A 24,339-nucleotide genomic window follows, 5' to 3' on the forward strand; every position below is an offset into this window, starting at 1 on the left:
TGGTTAAGAGTGGTGGTTTGGAGCGGTTAACTCTGATCTGGAGAACTGGGTTTGATTCCCCGCTCCCCCACATGAGCGGCGGAGGCTAATTTGGTGAACTGGATTTGTTTCCCCACTCCGACACACGAAGCTAGCTGGGTGACCTTGGGCTAGTCACAGCTCTCTCAGCCCCATCTACCTCACAGGGTGTCTGTTGTGGGGAGGGGAAGGGGATTGTAAGCCAGCTTGATTCTTCCTTAAGTGGTAGAGAAAGTCGGCATATAAAAACAAAATCTTCAAATCTCCAGGAGTTTCCCAAGCATGCTGCCTCTGGTACTGGAGGGAGTAGATATCCATCGCAGGAATATCGGAGAAATGTTGAGAGATCCCATTACGGATCTCTTGCGCAGCCTGTCACTTGGCCTGATACGAGAAGCATTATTGCTATTTAGCCCTGGCAACGGTGGCTCTTCTACGTAATTGTTTAAAGCACCCTGAGAATAGCTTTTGGCAAAGCGGGTTAGCAAACGCCTTTCTGATGCAGCATATTTCGATTTGACCCTGCTGGCTCTCTTCTGCTCCGCTATGCAAATCTGCAGCGTACTTGCATGAAGAGAACCGGTGGATTAATGAGGAGGAAAAGATCAGAACAGTTTATTTGCAGGTGGGCACTTCTACTAGCCTTAACAGTTAAGAAGACAATTTCTTGAAACACCTATCCTAAGCAGGGAGAACTGCTAGTGCACTTTGAGAAATAAATTTATTAAAGGTTCAGGCAAGCTCAAAGTATCTACCCCTAGGGAAGGTTCACTTTTGCATTTCTGAAGTAGTGATTCAGTTGGATCTTGCCTGTTTGACCTCCTCTTGGGGGGGGGGCTGAGGGGTGAATAATTCTGCCCCATCTCTGTACTAGGGGCAATTACAGCATTGGAGGTGACCTGTTGCATCTCTGCAAGAGTTCCTGACCTACTCGCCTTCCCGTCAGGAGGCATGTACCGAATAGATGAATCACAGGTGGTAACTGCTACTCTCTCACACACTAAAATAAATCCTTTGGGAAGTGATGGTCACTTCCATGTTTAAATTGGGGAGGGGGAGAAGTTTGCCTCGGCTGTCAGAAGTTTGTCTATCGGGACATTGCAAAGGATATCATAGGAAAGCTGACTCCACTTCAAGGAGATACTGACTGACCCAGCATAAGACCCACATAAAAGTCCAAATCGGAGTCACTCCCTAGTATAAACTCTTTAATCAGTCGGAACGGCATTGAACATGTCACATTTCAAACCCAGTCTCCAAATTAAAAAAATAAATTAATGCAGCATATAAATATCTTTCCTGTAGTATAATTTGAACAGCTTCTTGTAATGGAGCTGTTGGATTTGAACTACTAAGTAGATGCTTTCTGCGGACCAAAAATAAAAGCTTTGTGATTGCCCCGTTCACCACAGTCAACTATAGTGGCCAAATGTTTCCTCACATTAGAAATAAGACGCCCACTATTTTCTAAGACTGCAAAACTATGTCAGCATTATGCAAGACATGCAGGGAACCCATAAAGCTTTGCAGGGGTCACTTCATTTCCCCCTGTATCCCCTTCATCACATTATGTCCTCTTTCTCTTCTCCTGGCAGCCCCCATATTCTTTCCCCTTTCCCTGCTTTTTGCTCTCCTCCCCAATCTTTCTTTTATCTGTCCCCCTCCAGACTTTAGCTTTATTTATTATTTACTTCATTCATATCCCACCTTTCTCCCCAATGGGAAACCAAAACAGCTTGCATCGTTCTCCTCTCCTTCCTTTTATACCCACAACCCTGTGAGGTAGGTTAGCTTGACCATGTGCAACTGGGCCAAGGTCACTCAGCAAGCTTCCTTGGCAGACAAGGGACTCGAACATGGGTCTCTCACAACAGCCACTGATATCCTTTCTTAAAGATACAGAAACTACTTGATTATTGGAAGGGGGGGCTAACGTCCATTAAAAAAAGATTTCAGATTTTTCTGCAAACCTGAGGCTTTTCTCAGGTTTGTAGAAAGATCTGCCTTGTCTGTTCACGGCTCCAATCTCTGGATTTAAGTATCCACAGATAGGGTTATGCTAAGAATTAGATATACTGATTGGGAAGGTTGGATGTGAAAAAAATATTTAAATGTTTCCTTTGAAAGCAACCATTGTACAAATTAAACATTAATAGGAAGTACAGGGCTTCTGCCCCAAAGCGCAGCCCCATATTTAGATTGCTCCCATATCCCCATTATACCCAGTACAGCTTATCCCATAGGCAAACATCACTGCTATGTGTTTTCTCCAGTACTCACTCCATTTTGTTGGTGGATGTCAGGACATAAGGACACATGAGTTGTTTCTTGGTGGGGCGGGGGAGAGAGAAGGGTTTGACATGGGGCTGTCTTTAACAACAGCCCCCACTTCTCACAACGCTTCATTCCTTGCTCAGAGTCTGCTGAGAACTGGCCAAGGAGGGAAAACTACCCCAGTAGTCTGGCTTCCACCCCTCATAGAAGAACCCTCAGTAGATCTGCAGTGCAAGGAAAGACAATAGGTGTGGACAGCCCACCACTTTCTTTCCCCAGCAGCTCTTGGGCCATGAGGGCAAATACCCCCAATTATTTTACCAATAGTTAGAAGCAGCCCCTCAAGGGGCCTGGATTCAGATTGGGGATCTATGGTGCTGAGAAAGGGGGTGTTGTTGTTTTTAAGCCTTTCTTCCCATTCTGTTTCTCCAGGAGAAATTTATCCCTCCTAGCTATTTGCCCTATGGGAGGAATAATGCTGGTACATGTGTGGTACCTCTGTTTCCCCTATGGCAAAAATAGTCCCCAAGGGGCCGGGGTTCAACCTGGGGATCTATGGTGCTCAGAAAGGGGGTGGAGTGTTGTTGTTTTTAAGCCTTTTCCATTCTGTTTCTCCAGTACAAATCTATCCCTCCTAGCTATTTGCCCTATTTGCCCTATGGTGCTGAGAAAGGGGGCGGAGTGTTGTTGTTTTTAAGCCTTTCTTCCCATTCTGTTTCTCCAGGACAAATCTATCCCTCCTAGCTATTTGCCCTATGGAACGAATAATGCTGGTACATGTGCAGTACCTCTGTTTCCCCTATGGCAGGAATAGTTCCAGAAAAGAGGTGGGGTGTTGCCATTGGCAACAGCACATGGAGGGCATGGAGAAGCCCTTCACCACCAGCGCTACAACCCCAGAAGCAGCTCTCCCCCCGCCCCCCCGGATATCTTTGAGTCTTGTCACACTTGGGCCCTTGCAGGCAGGAGAAGCAGGAAGCTTATTCATACAGAGTGTAGCTGCCTGTTGCACTGGCCTGCAGACAAGTCTGAGACAACCACCATTTATGCAGGGCTGATTCTGCTACTCCCTCAATTTTTTAAATCCGACCTTTACAATGACTATTCATGGTCCGGATGCAAGAGGAGAATTCCAAACAAATTCCACCCCCCACTTGCCTGCTTCTTCGTTCCTTCGTTTGCATAGCCATTAGCAATAGTCATTTGCATAGCTAAGCCGTGGCTGGGATTCTGCATGCTTCCTTCAGTGAATGCTTCGATGCGGGGGCAGAGCAAATACAGAAGGTCGCGTTAAAGGGGCTCTTAAGAAATGCAAAGCAGGTATGTGCCGGCTTCGCAGTGTGAAGAAATAAAAAAATATGCAGGGCACTTCAGCCTGGAACACGCTGCTAATTACCAAGCATAAACAGCCAAAGTTTTTTTCCCTAACCATGATTATATTGCACCTCCCTTGATGTTTTTAAATATTTTAAATCATTTTAAAACTACCATGAGCTGCCTAACAAAACTCCAGGCTCGAGGCCCACAGCAGGACCCCTCCTACTTACTTCTCACAGGGCAGAGAGAAGGGGGTGAGCCACCACAACTACCTACTAGCCATACTCCCCCTCCCATGTGACCTCACACTAGGTTTCCCAGGTCCCTCTTCGCCACTGGCGGGAGGTTTTTGGGGTGGAGCCTGAGGAGGGCAGGGGTTGGAGAGGGGAGGGACTTTACTGCCATAGAGCCCAATGGCCAAAGCGGCCATTTTCTCCAGGGGAACTCATCTCTATTGGCTGGAGATCAGTTGTAATAGCAGATCTCCAGCTACTACCTGGAGGTTACTCAAAAGGGACATCACTGTGTAAGTACAGAATGTAAGGAAGCAAACACCGGAGCGAAAGTGTATCACAGAGTGCAAAATATAATATGATATATAACATGCAGGTAATCTAGACAGTAGTAAAATAGGAGTGGAGCTCTGCCATTCTTTTAGGTATCCCTCTGGGAACTGGTCTGACTTTCCTAATAATGGAACTAATGAAAAACCGGTCTGACTTTCCTAATAATGGAACTAATGAAAATTGGATTATACTAAAGGTGGTTCCAGTTATAAATTGAGAGGAGACTTTGGACTGTCATGTATTGAATTGAAGAGGGACTGAGGAAGAATTGGAAACGGCCGTCTCCCCTTCTTTTCTTGACATTTGGAACCTGCTTTTTCCCTCGTACCTGGCTGAAGGACACCTGAAAATAAGAAGATTCACTACTACATATACTCTTACAGGCTTTTGTACCAACATTGGACTTTTATAACACATGCAAGCCCATTTGGGGATATTAATCCTGTATTATTTACTTGGCTATTTATAGCTACTACCTGGAGGTTGGCAACCCTACCTCACACAGTTAACCCTTGGCATCCCTTACCTGTTGCTTCTTCAACGATGGTGCTGGTGGGGCTTTCCGATTGGCAATTCTGCTGCCCCCACTGCTGCGAGCGGAGCATCACCATCTCCTCCAGGTTGCGCAGAACCGTCACGGTGCCCTTGGGAGGGATCCGAGCTGCCTCCAGAGCTCTGCAAAGGGGAGGCAAGAAAGAATAACATAGAAGCAGCTGACAAAAGAGAGGGGTTTGACAGCTGACAAAAGACAGGGGAGTGAAAGCATCTTGGGGGGGGGGTTTCTTATGGGAGCCAGCAGAGCATGGTGGATACGGTGTTGGATTAGAATCAGGGAAGACCTGGGTTCAAATCCCCACTTCCACCATGGAAGCTCGCTGGGTGACCCTGGGCCTATCCCAAACACTCAGCCTGGCCTATATCACAGGGCTGTTGTGAGAACGGAGGAGGGGAGAATGATAGCCTAAGCCACTTGGGAGTCCCAACTGGGGAGGAAAGGGGGATATAAATAAATAAATAAATGCAAATGCACCCACGATGCAAAAGAATTCTGCACAATTTGGACCCTTCTGAATTTTTTTCTTTGTATATCGCCTAAAGTTAAACTCCAATCTTGTTAATCTGTTGATTTACCACGTTTTCCCACTGCTCTCAGCCATCTAAGGGACTTGGGTGTTCCACCAGACATTTAATCAACTGCTGGGTTTTGTACTTTCAATAGGGTTGCCAACCTCCATTTAGCGGCTGGAGAGCTCCTGCTATTACAACTGATCTCCAGCCGATAGAGATCAGTTCACCTGGAGAAAATGGCTGCTTTGGCAATTGGACTCTATGGCATTGAAGTCCCTCCTCTCCCAAATGCTGCCCTCCTCAGGCTCTGCCCCAAAAACCTCCCGCTGGTGGCGAAGAGGGACCTGGCAACCCTAACTTTCAAATGGGATGCCTCCATATTTTGTTTCTTTTCCCCCAGAAGGCCTAGGGTGGAACCTGACAACAGCACCATTCCAAATCCAGCATTTCACACAAGGATGCTGGAAAGGCAAAGCCTTAAGGATCACGGACTGAAACATCCTATCTTTCCCCCTCTTTAAACATCCAGCCCAATGAAGAGTTCTAAAAAGCTTGGGGCAGCCATTTTGTGGCTGGCTCTGTCCCCTGCGGCGGCTATTTTGTGATAGCCATTCTGTTGCTGCCCCCACCATGCTGTGTCAGAATTCCAAATATGAGCGCAGGCTAGGGTTGTCAACCTCCAGAGAGTCAACACTAAGATAAAGATTAGCCTGCTGTAATAGGAAATCCAACAGAACAACAGAATAGGCTAATAACCACACAAAGTTACAATGATGCTAAAGAGAATATAATGCAATATCAAAACTCAAAAGTACAAAATATACAATTGTGTAACAGTCAGGTACAAATCCACAAATCCACTATAAATAGGGGGGAATAGGATGAGTCCAACACGATGCTTGTACGTTTCTAGGGGGGAATAGGATGAGTCCAACACGATGCTTGTAAGTTGTCCAGTGTCGTTCTCAAATTTCATTTATTCTTCTAGAGTGCAGATCTCCCGCTATTACAACTGACGTCCAGCCAATAGAAATAGGTTCCCCTGGAGAAAATGGCTGCTTTGGCAATTCGACTCTATGGCACTGAAGTCCCTCCCCTCCCCAAACCCCACCCCAAAAACCTCCAGGTATTTCCCAACGCGGAGCTGGCAACCCTACCGCAGGCTTTAAAAGGTTGGGAACTCCTGCCATAGAGTCTGCCCTCCAAAGCTGCCATTTGCCCCAGGGTAACTGATTTCTGTAGCAAGTAAGTCTGGGAGAACTCAAGTTGGCAGCCCCAGTTATTTGCCCCTTAGGGGAAAATCAGAAGTACCACACCTCCGCCCCAGTGCTGCTTCCCAAACCTGATTCTCCTCCCCATGGCTTTTTTGACCTTTAAAATAAAAGCTTCAGGAAGTCTCATCTAGCTTGGCCCTTCCTCCCCTCCCCTCAGCTGCTTACCTGTCTGAGGAGACGACGCCTGTGTGGCTCAAAGAACGCCTAACCTATAAGGGAACACAGAAGAGAATAAGGACATGTTCATAAGATAGCATCCATTCAAACTGATTTATGCCTTCTCTATATGCTGCCTTTACAATCACAAATGTGGATTAGGCCATTGCTCCAGACCCAACATAGAGGGGCCGCGGCTCAATGGTAGAGCATCTGCTTGGCATGCAGAAGGTCCCAGGTTCAATCCCCGGCATCTCCAGTTAAAGGGACAAGGCAGGTAGGTGATATGAAAGGCCTCTGCCTGAGACCCGGGAGAGCTGCTGCCAGTCTGAGTAGACAATACTGACTTTGATGGACCAAGGGTCTGATTCAGTATAAGGCAGCTTCATGTGTTCAACATACCTTGGAAAAAATGGGAAATTACTATTTCTAACTTAGCCCATTGCCGGCACCCACATGAACCTGCCTGATAGTTGAGATCTATTTCAGAGGCCCTGCTCTACGCGTCCTCACAAGTAAGGTGGGTAAATAACACAGATGGAGGAGATGGATCCACAATGAATCGTTCAGTGGCCGAATAGAGCTTTACTGCCTCCCTCCCCACCTTGATCTCACCAAAATGCTGCTCCTGGGGCACAGGGCACTATGAGGAATGACACGGGTGGGAACAGGGTTGTCAGCTCTGGGGTGGGAAATGCCTGGAGATTTGGGGGGAGGAGCCTGAGGAGGGTGGGGTTTGGGGAGGGACTTCAGTGGGGTATAATGCCACACAGTCCACCTTCCAAAATGGCCATTTCCTCCAGGGGAACTGATCTCTGTTGCCTGGAGATCAGTTGTAATAGCGGGAGGGCTCCAGCCACCGCCTGGAGGTTGGCAACTCTAGGTGGGAAATCTGCAACAGGAAGGGGAAACCAGTGCAAATGGCCAAGCAAGATGGTTGCTTTTAAAAGAGTTCTGGGTACCCTTTGGGGAAAGGGCCATGGCTCAGTGGTAGAGCATCTGCTTGGCATGCAGAAGGTCCCAGGTTCAATCCCTGGCATCTCCAGTTAAAGGGACTAGGCAAGTAGGTGAAAAGACCTCTGCCTGAGACCCTGGAGAGCCGCTGCCAGTCTGAGTAGACAATACTGACTTTGATGGACCAAGGGTCTGACTCAGTATAAGGCAGCTTCATGTGTGTGTCATGTATGTGTGTACCTCACAGCTACAGGGAATGGCTATTAAAAAAAAGGTAGAGCCCCGTGGCACAGAGTGGTAAGCTGCAGTACTGCAGTCCAAGTCTGATCTCGATGGAAGTCGGTTTCAGGTAGCCGGCTCAAGGTTGACTCAGCCTTCCATCCTTCCAAGGTCGGTAAAATGAGTACCCAGCTTGCTGGGGGTAAAGGGAAGATGACTGGGGAAGGCACTGGCAAACCACCCCGCAAACAAAGTCTGCCTAGAAAACGTTGGGATGTGACGCCACCCCATGGGTCAGGAATGACCCGGTGCTTGCACAGGGGACCTTTAGAGCCGATTTAGGCTTGGAATGCCACCGCTGGGGGTGGGGGGAAGAGAGGAAAAACTCCTGCTCCCCACCCCCACAAAGCCATGCTCCAGATGCGCAGAATACTCCACGTGGAGCAGAAAAATAGGTAATTAACTACCCTCCAATACTGTCATGGCATGGGGACATGGCTGAGGGGGAGGGACAGAAGTTTTTCCTCCCCCCAGCTATGGCATTCTGAGTCCACCTGGGCTCTGCTTTATTGTTAACAGCCATTCCCTGCAGCTGCTGTGCAGCTAAGCAACCTAGACCCAACTCTTAACAAGAAGCAACAACAAAAAAAGCAAATGTCGTTTGGCCTTTGGTGTAGATCCAGCCCAGGGTCTTTTCTGTTACAGCACTTGGATCAGGGAATTCCTTCTTGTCACCTGGCACTGAACTGGTTGAATTGTAGGCACCGGGTTGCAGTCACACATCCCTGGATATTGCGCTAAGACAATCATTAGCGGCAGGGTTCTCCTGTGCGGACAAGCCAGTCCAATTGCAAAGGATCGCTATAGTGCGATGATAATGCAGGGATACAGCTCAGGTGAATACCATTGAGTCACCCAGGGCTTTTAGTTCATCAGGCAGTATTTTGCGGTCCCTCTCTTGACCTTCTGCTAAATTTTATGTTGCAATTTTCTTTTTAAAAAAATCTAAGTTTTTTTTTTAAGTGTCCTTATCATTATGGTAGCCGGCTCGTGGTTGACTCGGCCTTTCATCCTTCCGAGGTCGGTAAAATGAGTACCCAGCTTGCTGGGGGTAAAGTGTAGACAACTGGGGAAGGCACTGGCCAACCACCCCGTAAACACTACTAAACGTCGGGATATGACATCACCCCATGGGTCAGGAATGACCCAGTGCTTGCACAGGGGACTACCTTTACCATTTTTATTGTTTTTAAGTGTTCTTATTAGGGTTTTTTTAAGTGTCCTTATTGTTTCATCCTGGCCTGTGCCTTTTACTGAAGGTATGCAATAGTCAGATGGTCTGACTGCAGTTTCATGATGAATCCCCCAAAACATAGTCTGCAATCACAAGAACTACGAGCTCTGCTCTACTCCACACTAGACAGAACACACTTGGAGTACTATGCTCAATTTCTTTAAGACAAATACAGACAAACTTGGAATGGGTTTAGAGAACAGACGCCCAGAGGGTCAGAGGACTGTAATGAAAGCTTATTGGGTATCTTCAGCCTGAACAAGGGGAGACTCAGGGGAGATGCATTGGTCATTTATGCATGGGCACTTGGAATCATGTTCGCCCCCTGTCTGACTCGGTTGTTCCTTGGAGTTCTGCACGAGTTTTCCATCCATTAGAAATGCCCTCGCTGCCAGCCCTCCAATGTCCGAGTCTTCCCATTCCTCTGTTAACCCAACTCTTCCCTCGCCCCTGAGAAAAGCCCGGGTGAAATCTCAGTGCAGAAGGCAAAGCACCAGACACAGAAGCTTGGCTTCTCTCACAGCCAATCACAAAGCAGCGTGTAAAGAGGGGGGATTCAAATACTTCCTGATTCCTGGGAGCTCTTTCTGAGCAAAAAAAAAAAAAGCTTTTTAAAACTGAGGATTGGATTCCCCCCCCCTTTCATTCAGATTGCACCGCTTTTTGTTTTTTTGTTCTTAAAATACTATTTTAAGCAGCAGTTGGGTTTTGGGGGGGGGATCTTCTCTCAAAGCAAGCACTGCGAAGTAGGCCCATCACAAAGCAGCACTGAAAGGGGCGGGACTTGATTTGAGTTTGGAGACTGCTGGTGCAGAGATTCCCAAATGGAAAGTGTGGGTCCAGCCAGCAACGAACCTCAGGTAAAACTCCCATCCATAAATGACCATTCACACCCTTCAAAATTCCCAAAGGGGATGCCACACAGAAAAAAGATACAGCCTTGTTGGAATTTCAATACTGGTGAATGCATTTTTGGTTTTTTGTTGTCCATTTCGTTTATATTATGCTCACGGGGCGATGAGTGAGCCAACAGGGAAACAAAAACGTACCCGATGGGAATGCGGGAGTTTGGTGCCCACAAAATCAGACGGCTGGGGGACCGAAGGAGGGTAGAGTTCAGGAGCCAGGCGGGTATTGGCAAATTTCATGCATTCTTCTAGCGTGCAGATGAACTGGCTGCAGGTGGCCCGCAACAGGGACGATGCTTCGTTCATCTTCTGGGGGGAGACAAGCGCACAGAAAGTGGGTAAGAACCTGCCTGCTTACTCTGATCCTCAGAGCCACAGTTCTGGGCGGAGCCAGACCTAAAGAGCCTTGACCTAAGGACCATCCAAACTTTTGGCTGCTGAAGTAGTTCACCTCGCTTTCCCATCCATCGGTTAGCTCTGTGGGCTACACTGAAGGATGCTTCCAGATATACGATCCTGCCTGCAAAAATTAAGGGTGAAAAGACCGCACAGCCAGCGTGGTGTAGTGGTAAGAGTGGTGGTTTGGAATGGTAGACTTTGATCAGAAGAACCGGGTTTGATTCCCCACTCTTCCACATGAGCGGTGGATGCTAATCTGGTGAACCAGGTTGGTTTCCCCTCTCCTAAACATGAAGCCAGCTGGGTGACCTTGGGCTAGTCACAACTCTCTTAGAGCTCTCTCAGCCCCACCTACCTCACAGGGTGTCTGTTGTGGGAAGGGAAGGAGATTGTAAGCCGGTTTGATTCTCCCTTAAGTGGTAGAGAAAGCCGGCATATAAAAACCAACTCTTCTTCTTCTACCCCTGATGTACAGGGTTTTGAGGTGAGCCAGCAGTGGCCGTGAAGGAGGCCTAGCTGTACTGGCACAGGTATGAAGCTTGGCAGTCGTTCAGACATATACTGACTGCCACCCACCTAGTCACATCCCCGAGAGTTGCTGTGTTCCCTGTCTTAGGAATATCGCAACTCAGCACAAGCCTTACAGCTCAGCAGTGGAACCCAGCGATACTGTTTTGGAAGATCTTTCAGGACAGTGACGTTACAAGAGCTGGGTCCAAGATTAGCGTTTTAAGAGCGTTGGACTAGGATCTGGGTTCGAATCCCCACTCTGCCATGAAAGCTTACTGGGTGACGTAGGGCTAGTCACATAACCTCATCCTAATCTAACTCACAACGTTGTTGTGAGGATAAAATGGAGGAGTGGAGAACGATGCAAGCCACTTCGGGTCCCCATTGTTGGGGAAAGACAGTAATTATGATGGAAATAAAAGCAGGGAGATGGATAGTATCTCTCTTTCTCCCCCTATCCATTACAGTTTTATCCTGCCCTTTCTTCAAGGAGCTCAAGGCAGGGTCAAACCATTCTCCTTTCTAGGGGAGGGGCTGTGGCTCAGTGGTAGAGCTTCTGCTTGGCATGCAGACAGTCCCAGGTTCAATCCCTGGCATCTCCAGTTAAAGGCACTAGGCAAGTAGGTGATGTGAAGAACCTCTACTTGAGACCCTGGAGAGCCGCTGCCGGTCTGAGACGACAATACTGACTTTGATGGACCAAGAGTCTGATTCAGCATAAGGCAGCTTCATGTGTTCATGGGTGTTCTCCATGTGATCCTCATAACAATCCTGTGAGATAGGCCGGGCCTCGAGAAAGACTGTCTCAGGGTCACCCAGCAAGCTTCATGGCAGTGTGGGGCCTCCAAGATCCATTCCTAATCAAACACTCTAACCATTACACCACACTGGCTCCCAATACACTGTTTCAGTCATGCAACGGCTATTGATGTTGTCACTTGCCTTGTCCCCAAGACTGGGATGGGACAGAACTAAATGGGCATTGTTCAAGAAAGTCGGGACCACACGGATCACAGCCATGATGCTGACAAGAGATTCCCCTGCCCCACTTACACCCCTGGGGAAGGCACAGGGCTGAACCACCACAGCCTCCCTTTGAGAACCAAGGGCGCTAATGTATTCTAACCGTGAAATCAGTGGCGGCCCACTGGCTTCTGGTACTTTCCTAACATTGCCATGAGAACTGAATCATTTTCCTGCCCTTCTGCTCAAAAATATGCTTCTGTTGCTACAGAGCCCACCCTTCTGTGCCAATCCAACTCATCCCCAGTCTTTTGATGTTTACTGAATGCTTTCCCCCCTAAGCAAAACCCAATGGGAAAAGGACAGAACCGCCTAATAACCAGATTGGGTTTCTATCACCTCCCCCCTAAGCTGAAAGGGCTTAGATCATTTGGTGCAAACCATCTGGAACCGTGCACTTTACCGGGACCATTATGCGGGGCACCCTGCCTCCAACTAGGGCATTCAGTGCCCAAGGTTGATTCGGTAGGTGGGAGAATCTTCCATGTGATGGGGTGTCAGATTTGTGTTTGCCCCAAACCCTTTGACTGCTCCTCCTCAGAAATGGCAGGTCACCAAATTTTGGGTGCTACTACTTTAGCAGGGGGAGATTTGCAAGCCCTCCTGAAATGAAGAACTGCCCACTGGCTCAAGCTGGAATCGCACCAAACTTCCTGGTGGACACTGCCCCATGTTAATTTGCGGGAGGGGAAGGTATCCTGTGGATTTTTCACCCCACGAATCACCTGGGTCTGTAATCACAGAAAAATTGAGGTCTTTAATCCTGAAGAGTGGCAGAGATTTAAGTTCCTGATATGACTCAATCTCTAGTATTTGCCCAGGAGAATATCAAAGTGTTAAATTGCTGACAGACATGTGAGTTTTAGCTGGTATCTATTAGGACTATCCTGCGTTTATCAAGATCATTTGTATATAAATTTTATTCTCTCTGTCATTAATGTTTCCTTTACATACCTACTGGTCGTGGACTGTAATAATAAAGAACACCCCAGGAACCAAAGTATTCCTGCCTCTTACCTGATCTGGGCTTCCGCAGGTGCCAACCTGCAAATGGACAAAATCGTACAGGCGCTTTCTTCACTGCAGCTCCTACCTTGTGGAATGGCCTGCCCGAGGAGGTCAGGAAAGCTCCCACTCTCCCGGCCTTCTGCAAACTATGCAAAGCTGCACTACTCAAGAGGGCTTTTCTGCAAAGGTAATACAGCTGCACTGTACAAGATGGTTCACACACGTACTGGGATAACTGATTAAGGACTGTGGTCTATACTGCTGTTTATGGCTTATAGTAGGATTGCAGTCTGTAATCGCTGTACCGCCTAATGTGTCCTGTTAATACCTTTGCTATGCTCCAGATCTTTCTATTTATTTATTTATTATTTTATTTTATTAGATTTATACCCTCCCTTTTCTGACTGCAGTCAGGCTCAGGGCAGCTCCCAACAGAGATAAATTGATGGAGGAGGAATAGGAGTTGATTTTTATATGCTGACTTTCTCTACAACTTAAGGAAGAATCAAACCAGCTTACAATCACCTTCCCTTCCCCTCCCCACAACAGACACCCTGTGAGGTAGGTGGGACAGCAGGTAGGCAGCAGCAGCAACTGCAGCAAGGGACAAGCCACAGCACACGGTCACCAACCGCTGCTTTGGCCCCCCTGAACAACCGCTTGGGTGAGGAACCAGCCCCGGATCAGAGAAAGATCGTCTTTTGCTCAGAAACAATGCAGGTGATATTGTCGAAGGCTTTCACAGTCAGAGTTCATTCGTTCTTGTAGGTTATCTGGGCTGTGTAACCGTGGTCTTGGTATTTTCTTTCCTGATGTTTCGCCCGCAGCTGTGACAGGCATCTTCAGAGGAGTAACACTGAAGGACAGTGTCCTTCAGAGAGACAGAGAGACACTGTCCTTCAGTGTTACTCCTCTGAAGATGCCTGCCACAGCTGCGGGCGAAACGTCAGGAAAGAAAATACCAAGACCATGGTAACACAGCCCGGATAACCTACAAGAACAATGCAGGTGATGCTTTCTTGGTGAACCATCCCACTGTACACAGCTTGAGCAGGTCACAGTCCACACACCCCACAAGCTCAAGAGATGCCCCCACCTCAATGTCGAGCGGGGAGCCGTTGTCCTGGGGGTGCGTCGCCTCCTGCACTGCCAGGACCTGCTGCGTCAGCACATCACAGTATAGCCGTAGTTCAGACAGCTTCCTTCCCAAGGACTCATGGCTGAGGTCCAGATCTGAAGGAGACACATGTGCACACTGATCGATATCATAGAATTGGAAGGGACCACCAGGGTCATCTAGTCCAACCCACTGCACAATGCAGGAAATTCAAAACTACCTCCCCCACCCCCACCCCCCAGTGATCCCTACTTCATGCCCAGAAGATGGCCAAGATGCCCTCCCTCGCATGATCTGCCTAAGTTAACAGAATCAGCATTGCTGACAGATGGCCATCTAACCTCTTCTTAAAAACCTCCAGGGAAGGAGAGCTCACCACCTCCCGAGGAAGCCTGTTCCACTGAGGAACCGCTGTCAGAAATTTTTCCTAATGTCTAGATGGAAACTCTTTTGATTTAATTTCAGCCCGTTGGTTCTGATCTGACCTTCTAGGGCAACAGAAAACAACTCAGCACCATCAAGTACTTGAAGACGGTTACCATGTCACTTCACAGTCTTCTCTTCAGGCTAAACATACCCAGCTCCTTCAACCTTTCCTCATAGGACTAGATCTCCAGACTCCCCGCCATCTTTGTTGCCCTCCTCTGGACATATTCCAGCTTGTCTACATCCTTCAATATGAATACTGCCAGTACCCTTTTGTGGGATGCTTGTTAAGCAACTGGACGCCCTCTCCAGTTTGGGGCACACGGATAGCCCAAGGCCAAAAACCCAGAAAACGGTCAGCTTTCCAAACCTCGCAGCAGCAAGAGACGGGCTTCTCCCATCCCTGCATCTTTTCAGCACATATTTGCCTGAAGGAAGCAAAGAGTGTGCAACAGCTGCACGCTGTTGTTCAGTGCACTTGCAATATGGCATGGGACAGTACAGTGCAATAGCAGTCTCTTGTGCCCTACGCGATAGGAGAAGGAACATGGAGGGCATCAGCGAAGGTTTTTTTAAAAAAGCATTGATCTGGAGATGGCCTATGTGTACAAGCAAGGAGCCCCGTGGTGCAGAGTGGTAAGCTGCAGTACTGCAGTCAAAAATTCTGCTCACAACCTGAGTTTGATCTCGATGGAAGTCAGTTTCGGGTAGCCGGCTCAAGGTTGACTCGGCCTTCTCTTTTGAGGTCGGTAAAATAAGTACTCAGCTTGCTGGGGGTAAAGCGCAGACGACCGGGGAAGGCAATGGCAGGCCACCCCGTAAACACAGTCTGCCTAGTAAACGTCGGGATGTGATACCACCTCATGGATCAGGAATGACCTGGTGCTTGCACAGAGGACTACCCTTACCTATATGTGCAAGCAGCAAGACTCAAAAAGGAGTCATGCCTCACCTTAAAGAGTAGATTTGTTGTGGCACAAACTAAACATGAATAAACAAGGCAATAAAGCTGTGAGTCTTTAAGGTACGGCAACTCCCGTTTTGTTTACTGTGGCCACAGAACAAGGGCCCCTCCATCCTTGCAGGGGAACACAGAGACCTAAGGTAGGAGAATGGGTTTTGCCATTTCCAGTGGCAGAAGGAGGATCATGTTTTTGGAATGTTCCCCTTGGTTTAACCTCCTTTCAAGTAGAAAACCAGCACAAAAAAGAAACAGAACCGGGCCGGGGGGGGGGGGGAGAAGAGAGATGAAAAGGCTTTCTTCTTGCTGTGCTAACTTTCCTATTTGTATGGATCCCCCCTAAAAAGAACCATTCAAAACTGGATCTCTGTCATTGCTTCTGCCACTCCATTATCATCTTCTTCAAGGCTTTACATGGCTACCCCAGTGGAATTTGAGCTTAAGCAGGCTGTACCACAGCTTCCAACCATGTCAGACTAGGCTCTGGAAGATCCAAGTTCAAATCTCCACTCCACCATGGAAGCTTGCTGGGTGACCTTATGCCAGTCACACACACAGCCTAACCTACCTTGCAGGGTTGTTGTGAGAATAAAATGGAGGCAAGGAGAACGATATGAGCCACTTTAGGTCCTCATGGGGGGGGGGAAAGCAGGGTACAAATGGAAGTACGTAAGTAATAAATAAACCAAGCAGAATACACCTGAACCCCAGCAGGATCAAGAAGGTGGCATATTTCAGTATTCTGCATTAGTCTGTAAGCACCATAACAGCTAAGACTGATTCCAAATACTGCAGACAGTGAGCTGAACTGAACCAAGGAAATGATCGAAGGGGTGGGGCTTAAAACACCCAGGGATTTCTGGCTAGGTAAATAAATGCTGTTGATTCATGATAACAGCATCCTTAACAAGTGCAGATATTCTTGCCTGTGCAAACAAGCCCTAATCTACCCAGTCTGGCAGGGCCAAGACAGAACTGGCTCAGGAGCAACTAAGGCACAGAACTGTTTTTCAGTACTCTTACAGCTTCTTCAGTCGCTCTTTTTCGTTTCGAAGTTTTGCCAAGCACAGAACTCTAAAGAATAAAGCATTTAAAATTCATAGACGTTCTGCACAGCGTAGCATCCCTCAACATTCCAAGCCAGTCCTCAACATCCCGTCATGTCCTGGTGTGACCAAGCAACAGAGCCTGGTGCAGGGCCATGCAGAGGGGACTAGGCTTCAACCTCAACAGTGCCCTCCAAGAGTTCTAAGAAAATGAACTGCCATTTGGGGCACAGTTGAGAGGGGGCAAAACCCGACTTCCATGCACAGCTCTGGTAATGCCTTAGGGAAGGTTTAGGCTGTTACCGCACTAGGTATTCCCAGCGATGTATTAAGAGTTTGAAAATGTTATTAAAAAAATACTGTTCGCACTTTCTATGTATTCCCACCGATGTATTAAGAGTTTGAAACTGTTATAAAAAATACTGTTCGCGTTTTGTTCAGCCCCTTTAGCGGTGAAGACGTCTTCCAACCATTTTTTAGCTGTGGCATCCAAAAACCCTTTTAAAGTGATGTTTTTTTATAACATTTCCAAACTCTTGATACATTGCTGGGAATACCTAGTGCGGTAACAGCCTTAGTCCTTGCCGTAAGGGTGTACATGCCTTAACTTCCCCATATATAAGGAAATGGATGGCATTCATCCCCACAGGATGAGAAGTAAAACAATGTACTCAGGGAGGGGTGTTTGAGAAAAGAATTACCCTCCTTCCCCCCACCTATTACACCTGTCAGACCTTTACTCAATTACCAATAAAAGTCAATGGTATTTAGGGAATGTTATTAATTAAAACACAAACCAAAAACACAATACACTGTGATAAGAAACCATGCTAACAATTATTTACTATGCCAAAGATTGAACAAGTAAAGAACATATGTCTACAAGAATTACAAAATTGGCCAAATAGTAAATAGCAAAAATGTTAACAATGTTTACAGTAGTAAGACAAAATGTTCACAGAAGTAGATACAGGAATCTGGATGTAATCCCGTTTCGAGAATCTTCACCAGCCAAAGCTTAATTCTTGATATAGTGTAATACGTTACGACCAATTTAATGAGTTTCAAAGCAGCTGAATGGAACCAGATAACTAATGCTTATCTCACCAAAACATACAAAAAGCCCCACCTGAAGGAGTATCCTAAGACGTAAGAAGGGAGCTCTGTCAGTAACCACATATGAAGATTTGATAACAGGCAGGAGCTCCCTTCTTACTTTTTAGGATACTCCTTCAGGTAGGGCTTTTTGCATGCTTTGGTTTTGGAGAGATAAGCAATAGCTATTTGGTTCCATGCGTCGTAACTCATTAAATTGGTCGTAACGTATTACAGTATATCAAGAACTAAGCTTTGGCTGGTGAAGATTCTCGAAATGGGATTACATCCAGATTCCTGTACCTACTTCTGTGAACATTTTGTCTTACTACTGTAAAAGTTGTTAACGTTTTAGCTATTTACTATTTGGCCACATTTTGTAATTCTTCTTTGTTACTTGCTCAGTCTTCAAGTACTTGAAGGGCTGTCATATAGAGGATGGTGCCGACTTGTTTTCTGTTGCCCCAGAAGGTTGGACCAGAAACAACGGGTTGAAATTAAATCAAAAGAGTTTCCGTCTAGAACATTACGAAGAATTTTCTAACAGTTAGAGTGGTTTCTCAGCGGAACAGGCTTCCTCGGGAGGTGGTAAGCTCTCCTTCTCTGGAGGTTTTTAAGCAGAGGCTAGATGGTCATCTGTCAGCAATGCTGATTCTATGACCTTAGGCAGATCATAAGAGGGAGGACATCTTGGCCATCTTCTGGGCATGGAGTAGGGGTCGCTGGGGGTGTGTGGGGGAGTGAGTTGTAAATTTCCTGAATTGTGCAGGGAGTTGGACTAGATGATCCTTGTGGTCCCTTCCAATCTTCAGCATAGTAAATAATTGTTAGTGTTGTTTTTTTATCACGGTGTATTGTGGTTTGGGTTTGTATTTCACACTGTGACTCCTCTTTTTTCCCATTGATTAAAACACAACAGTGTGACACAGTAGCATCTTATTGTGACCCTCCTTGGGGATGCTCAATGCTAGCTGCGATCCCAAATCGCTGCAGGAACCCCGAAAGCTTCCCCCAGTCCTTCCAAAGCAGTACGGGGGTAGAGGAAAATCTATTTCATTACATCAGCAGGGAACCTTCTCTCTCTTCTCCACCCAACTCATAGTGGGGCTGACGACATTTTGCCAGCCTTTGGCCACCAACAGTCATACTTCATAACCTGCTAAGAATGCGCTGATGTGAACTACTATGAGTATGAAGCCCATGTGTGCTACCACTGCTTAGGTCGGCAAAGAGAAGTGTGCGGGTGGGGGGACAGGAACAGAGCAAAAATACAAAAACAGGAAAAAACAAGGTAGATAACAGATAGGGGAGCAGACAGAAAGCACAGTGAGCTCTATGGAGAGGAGTGAGAAAAAAGGAAGTTAACAGAAAGAGGGAATTAAGCAGTAACAAGAAAAAGGGATTCGTGGCGAATGGGTTAAAACATAACAGCACAGAATCGCAAGATTAGGTCAAAGCTTTTTCTGTGGTTAACACAGTGAAGTGACCCTCAGCAACTTGGGTCTCCGCACCCATGGTAGCCTCCCCACTGAAGATCAGTGCAAAGAACGAATCCCCGCTTCACAACCAGAATAGCTTTTCCTGCTGCAGATCACACAGCTGACCAATGGATCAAGCCAGTTAACGGCTCACGCTGAGGACAATTCCATACACTGGCAGAGAATCTCAGCCCTATATGATGATGATTACAAAATAAGGTGATCTGATGAGCTCAGATACTTTCAAATTGGCTGGCTACAACAGACATCGAGACTCTCAGCGAGTGCTCTGTGATATGCGTCAGATGGTGGTACCATGTTTTGTTATTGTTTTATTGATATATTTATATTTGAACATATGTTGTTTTTATGGTTGTCACCTGCCCTGAGCCTGGTCTTGGCCAGGGAAGGCAGGCTATAAATTTAAATAATAAATAAATATGAATAGCATGGGCAATGACAAGGCTATCCCTCATTCATTTGGAACATGGCTATCTCTTTGGACATCCAATTAAACAAAAAAGAAGCAGAAGAAGAAGATCCCCATTCTTTCTAGAGAAAGATCAGGTGTACAACCCAGTTTTATTTCTTCCCCTCAGTGAATCAGCCAAGGAAGAAACACAGATGCCTCCCTGTCAATGGAGGCACAGGTCATGAACGTAGCGAGAGCAGTGTTCTTTCAGCTGTGCCAGGCTAAGCAACTGGTGCCCTATCTCACCCGCCATGACCTTGCCACGGTGATCCATGTGATGGTCACCTCCAGGCTAGACTGCTGTAACTTGCTCTAAGCAGGGCTGCCTTTGAGACTGCTCCCGAAACTTCAACTGGTCCAAAATAAAGCGACGAGGGTCCTTATGGGGACCCCTTGGAGAGCCTACATCCAGCTGGTGCTCCGCCAACTGCACTGACTCCAAAGTGAATACCAGATCAGGTTTAAGGTTCTGGTGTTAACTTTTAAAGCCCTGAACGGTCTGGGACCATCGTACCTGTGGAACCGCCTCTCCAAATACTCCCCTCAGAGAGGGCTACTCTCATCTAGCAACAACTTATTAGTGGTCCCCGTCCCAAGAAGTATCCGACTGTCCTCAACCAGGGCCAGAGCCTTTTCAGATCTGACTCCGGCCTAGTGGAACGCTCTGTTGAATGAGACCCAGGCCCTGCGGGGCTTAGCACAATTCAGCAGGGCCTGTAAAACAGAGATGTTCCACTAGGCCTATGGCTGAGGGCAGCAAAGGTCCAATCATAACTGGCCGCCCCATATCACTGTACCACCAATACCACCTGTAGTATTTTGTTCCATTTTGGGTTATTCGTGCCCACCCTCCCTTCCTTTTCTGACTAGACGGATGCCTCTATATCCGAGTGGCGCCGTGGATTGCGCAATGTGCAATTTTTAGGTTTTTTATTCAAGTTTTAATGCTACATATTATTAAGTCATTGTTTTAAATTGAATGTGATTGTCTACTGTTGTGATGTGAGCCACCCCAAGCCTGCCCTTGATCGGGGAGGGCTATAAACCAATCGACCAAATAAATAAATAAATAAAGTGAAAGCTACCTTCAAAATTAGCTCCAAAACCACAAACAACTGAACAGGCCCACAGAGGTTTGGCAAAGAAGAGAGTAATTTCATTCGAATCCCAGTTTATCACGATGATAATCCTCACTTCGCAAGTCTCCACCTCTGCTAACACCCTCTCTAATCCCCTACACACAATCCCTGTTATTTTAAGCTCTCCCAATGCAGCCAACCTATTTCTAAAGAACCAACCTTTCTCTTTCTGGCTCCTGCTGTCGCCGAGGCAGGCTTTGGAGCTGCCCAGAGCCACCAGCCATTTCTGTCTTTCGGCAGCCCCTCCTGCCTTCAGGTAGAAGTATTGTTCACCCGGGATGACCAGTTCCATACGAGTGGGGTCAGTAGTGTGCACTGCAATCGGAAACACCAAAACAGACGGTGAAAGGTGAGACATTCATGACTCTGCTACCACATATTCCGAGTTCACAAGATGACACATCTTTGCAATTTGCGTTTGTGGCAGAAATCCTAAAACTCGCTAAGGCTCAGGCGTGCCACCTAGAGCGTCTGGGATCCTAGATTACATTACAATAAAGGTATTCAGGTCCATCCCACATTGGACAATCCTGGCAGACTTAATCCCTTTTGGACAAAGGACAAGCCGGTTTAGACCAGACCAGGTATTTGTCATGGATGTTCAGTCATAACCAGGTGCTGTGCTGGAAGAGGGCCTTCTCAGGGGGTCAGTCTAGAGGTTCTCAAGAGGCCCCGAGTGGTGGCGGCGGGTTACCAGGGTACTTTCCAGGGAATCTTTGGTCTAAGAAAGTTTCCCAGCAATGGAAGGCACCATTTTTTCCCTTCCTGCTGTAACAATCTAGATCAGTGGTTCTCAACCTGGGGCCATATGGCCCCCCGGGGGGCCCCAGGATATTCCAAGGGGGCTACAGGTGAAAACTGCGTAAATGGAAGGCCACGGCACGAGACTAAGGGGCCACAGAGGGAAGTGAGAAGTGAAGAAAACAGAGAAGTGACGGAGAAAAGAAAACAGGAAAGAAAAAAGAAAACAGAGAAGTGAAGAAAATAGAAAACAATGGTAGAGGCTTTGTTTTCCCTTGTATGTGAACATTGTTGTTTATTAGCATGTTGTATTCCCTTTTTGTGGGGTATTGTTTGTAAATTTCAGTTTCCCAATAAAAACTGCATGTGTGCATTTTGTGTGGCTGCTTATGCTTCTTTGTTCCTTGGCTATTTAGAAACAAAGAACTTAAATAGCTACCTTTCTACCGTAGGACAGGGGGGCCACAAGAAGGAAACAAGGTCGGAAGGGGGCCACGGTCGGAAAAAGGTTGAGAACCACTGCTCTAGATCACCACCACGCAGAATCTGTACAAGGTCAATGAGGATACCCTGAGGAAGAACTAAGCACCCACCTTATTTTCAGTCTGATTCTGGAAATATTGGGAAGGCTAAAGAGTAACTAACCCACAAGAGGTGAGTAACCTGGAATATATGCCTTGGGTGAATTGGATGCCCCAGATCTAGCACTACCCCAAAAGATTTTGTGAATACAATCTATGACAGTTCCCATATCAGTAGATCAACCCATTTCTATCAACAAGCACCATAAGCCTTATAGGGAAAGGAAGCTGGAGAGACCTGAAGCTGGGGAAGAAGCAGAGCAAAAATGCTGCAGAGATCATGGAACAGAATGGAGATAACGGAGAAATCTGAGGCTCAAAAATAATTCAGTTATCTTGGGCCTTTCTTCCCCACACCCAAATGTCTATAGACCAGAAGGTCTGTAACTAATGGTTGTGCAGACGAATGGAACCAAATACGGCTATTAAAAGAAGAAAAGGAAATCTTTAAGCTAATGTATATAGAAGGGTGGGGCAGTAGAATAATTGGTATTTGAATAGAACAGCAGGCAAATATTTGTATAGGACTAAAGGGCTTCTTGCCCTGACATGGATGGGCCAGGCTGGCCTGATCTTGTCAGATCTCAGAAGCTAAGTAGGGTCAGCCCTGGCAAGTATTTGGATGGGGGACCACCAAGGAATACCAGGGTCGTTATGCAGAGGAAGGCAATGGCAAACCATCTCTGTTTGCCTCTTGCCTTGAAAACCCTACTGGGTTGCCATAAGTCGGCTGCGACTTGACTGCACATTACACACACAAAAGGCTTCTTGGAGCCTTACTAGGCATTACAAACTGCACAAGTTCGCCGTAGAGACTTGCTGCTATACTGTAACTGCTAGTTTCCAGTAGCAACTTGTGAGTCAACATGCAGTGGGGCCTCATCTGGATCAGAACCACTGCAGCAGGAAAAGGAGAAATTCCTGCCTTCTTCTTGTACTGCTTTCAGTGACTGAACCAGGCCATGAGCTATGTAAAGGTAAAGGTCCCATCTGCAAGCACTGGTCATTCCTTACCCATGGGATGATGTCACATCCCGACGTTTACTAGGCAGACTTTGTTTACGGGGTGGTTTGCCAGTGCCTTCCCCAGTCATCTTTCCTTTACCCCCAGCAAGCTGGGTACTCATTTTACTGATCTCGGAAGGATGGAAGGCTGAGTCAACCTTGAGCCGGCTACCTGAAACTGACTCCCGTCAGGATCGAACTCAGGTCGTGACCAGAGCTTGAACTCCAGTACTGCAGCTTACCACTCTGCACCACGGGGCTCCTATGTGGGGGGATGTTATTTGTTTCTCTGGGAGTCAATGTCAGCTCCCCACAGAGAAAGTAGCGTCTCCTTCCCCACAGCCCCCAGGATGTTTTTAATCACTGAAAGCAGCGCAGGAAGAAGGCAGGAATTCCTCTTTCTCCTGTGCAGTGGTTCCAATCCATGCTGGGCCCTGCTCCATATTTACTCACAGGTTGGCACTAAGAACTAGCAGCTACAGTATAGGCGCAAGTCCTGATGGCAAACTCGTGCAGTTTGTAACATCTAGGTGGGCTCTCAGAGAGACTTTTTACAGAAAAGAAAATTGAAACAGGTGAACAATTGCCCGTAAGCCCAGAGCTAACCGTGTGAAGATTTCTGCTAGTGCACTAAAACATCCATGCAGGGTTCTCCTGCGTATATTTATTGTAAGACCTTGTACATCCAAATAAAGAACTCACAATAACCAGTGTCTGGTTTGTGGAACCTTTCTGGATTATGAAACAGCATGCCAAATACGAGTAATGCTAAGCTGTACAGTTTCAGTTAAGCAAAACTTTTCTCTTTGACGTGTCACACTGAATTCTGAAGCAGTCTAGCTCTTCCATTACCAAAGGTTGCAGATTACATTGTGATCCCCCCACAGCATCCACTCAGCCTACCTTTGATCTCACAGACAGCCATCTTGATGCTGCCTTTGCTTCCCTTGCCCACATCATCCTGCGAGTCGTAATACGAAAGGATGCCGTTCTCTAGCACAAAGTACCGCGGTTGCCAACCTGAGGCAGAAGACACACACACACACAGATGAATATCTTCCACTCATGCAGTTGCCCAAAACACCTGTTGACTTACGCTTGCTAGGTTTGCTTATGATAAGTCAGGTAGGACTTCTAATGAAAAGAATAACCAACTGAGCCTCCATGCCCCGACCAAGGAACACATCCAGACAGGCTTTTTGGTTGGGCTCAGATCCCTACAAGTTTCTAGTTCACACTGAGCCTTGGAGGCCTGAGAGGTCAGCCCAGGTGGCCTAGCCAACAAATCAG

General features: G+C 47.0%; 1 protein-coding gene across 1 annotated transcript in view; it reads right to left on the reverse strand.

The window, feature by feature from the left end:
- Nucleotides 1–24,339, reverse strand: part of LOC130477347 (pleckstrin homology domain-containing family A member 3-like) — a 44,908-nt gene that overhangs the window by 19,086 nt on the left and 1,483 nt on the right. The window contains exons 2-7 of the mRNA XM_056849275.1: nt 23,953–24,069; nt 20,882–21,037; nt 14,085–14,221; nt 10,190–10,357; nt 6,683–6,726; nt 4,702–4,850 (exon numbers count right to left, since the gene is read on the reverse strand). Of these exons, the coding sequence (XP_056705253.1) occupies nt 4,702–4,850; nt 6,683–6,726; nt 10,190–10,357; nt 14,085–14,221; nt 20,882–21,037; nt 23,953–24,069 (771 nt within the window). The remainder of the gene's footprint in view (nt 1–4,701; nt 4,851–6,682; nt 6,727–10,189; nt 10,358–14,084; nt 14,222–20,881; nt 21,038–23,952; nt 24,070–24,339) is intronic.

Source organism: Euleptes europaea, chromosome 1 (genome assembly GCF_029931775.1).
Source record: "Euleptes europaea isolate rEulEur1 chromosome 1, rEulEur1.hap1, whole genome shotgun sequence".
In the NCBI taxonomy this organism is placed as follows: Eukaryota; Metazoa; Chordata; class Lepidosauria; order Squamata; family Sphaerodactylidae; genus Euleptes; species Euleptes europaea.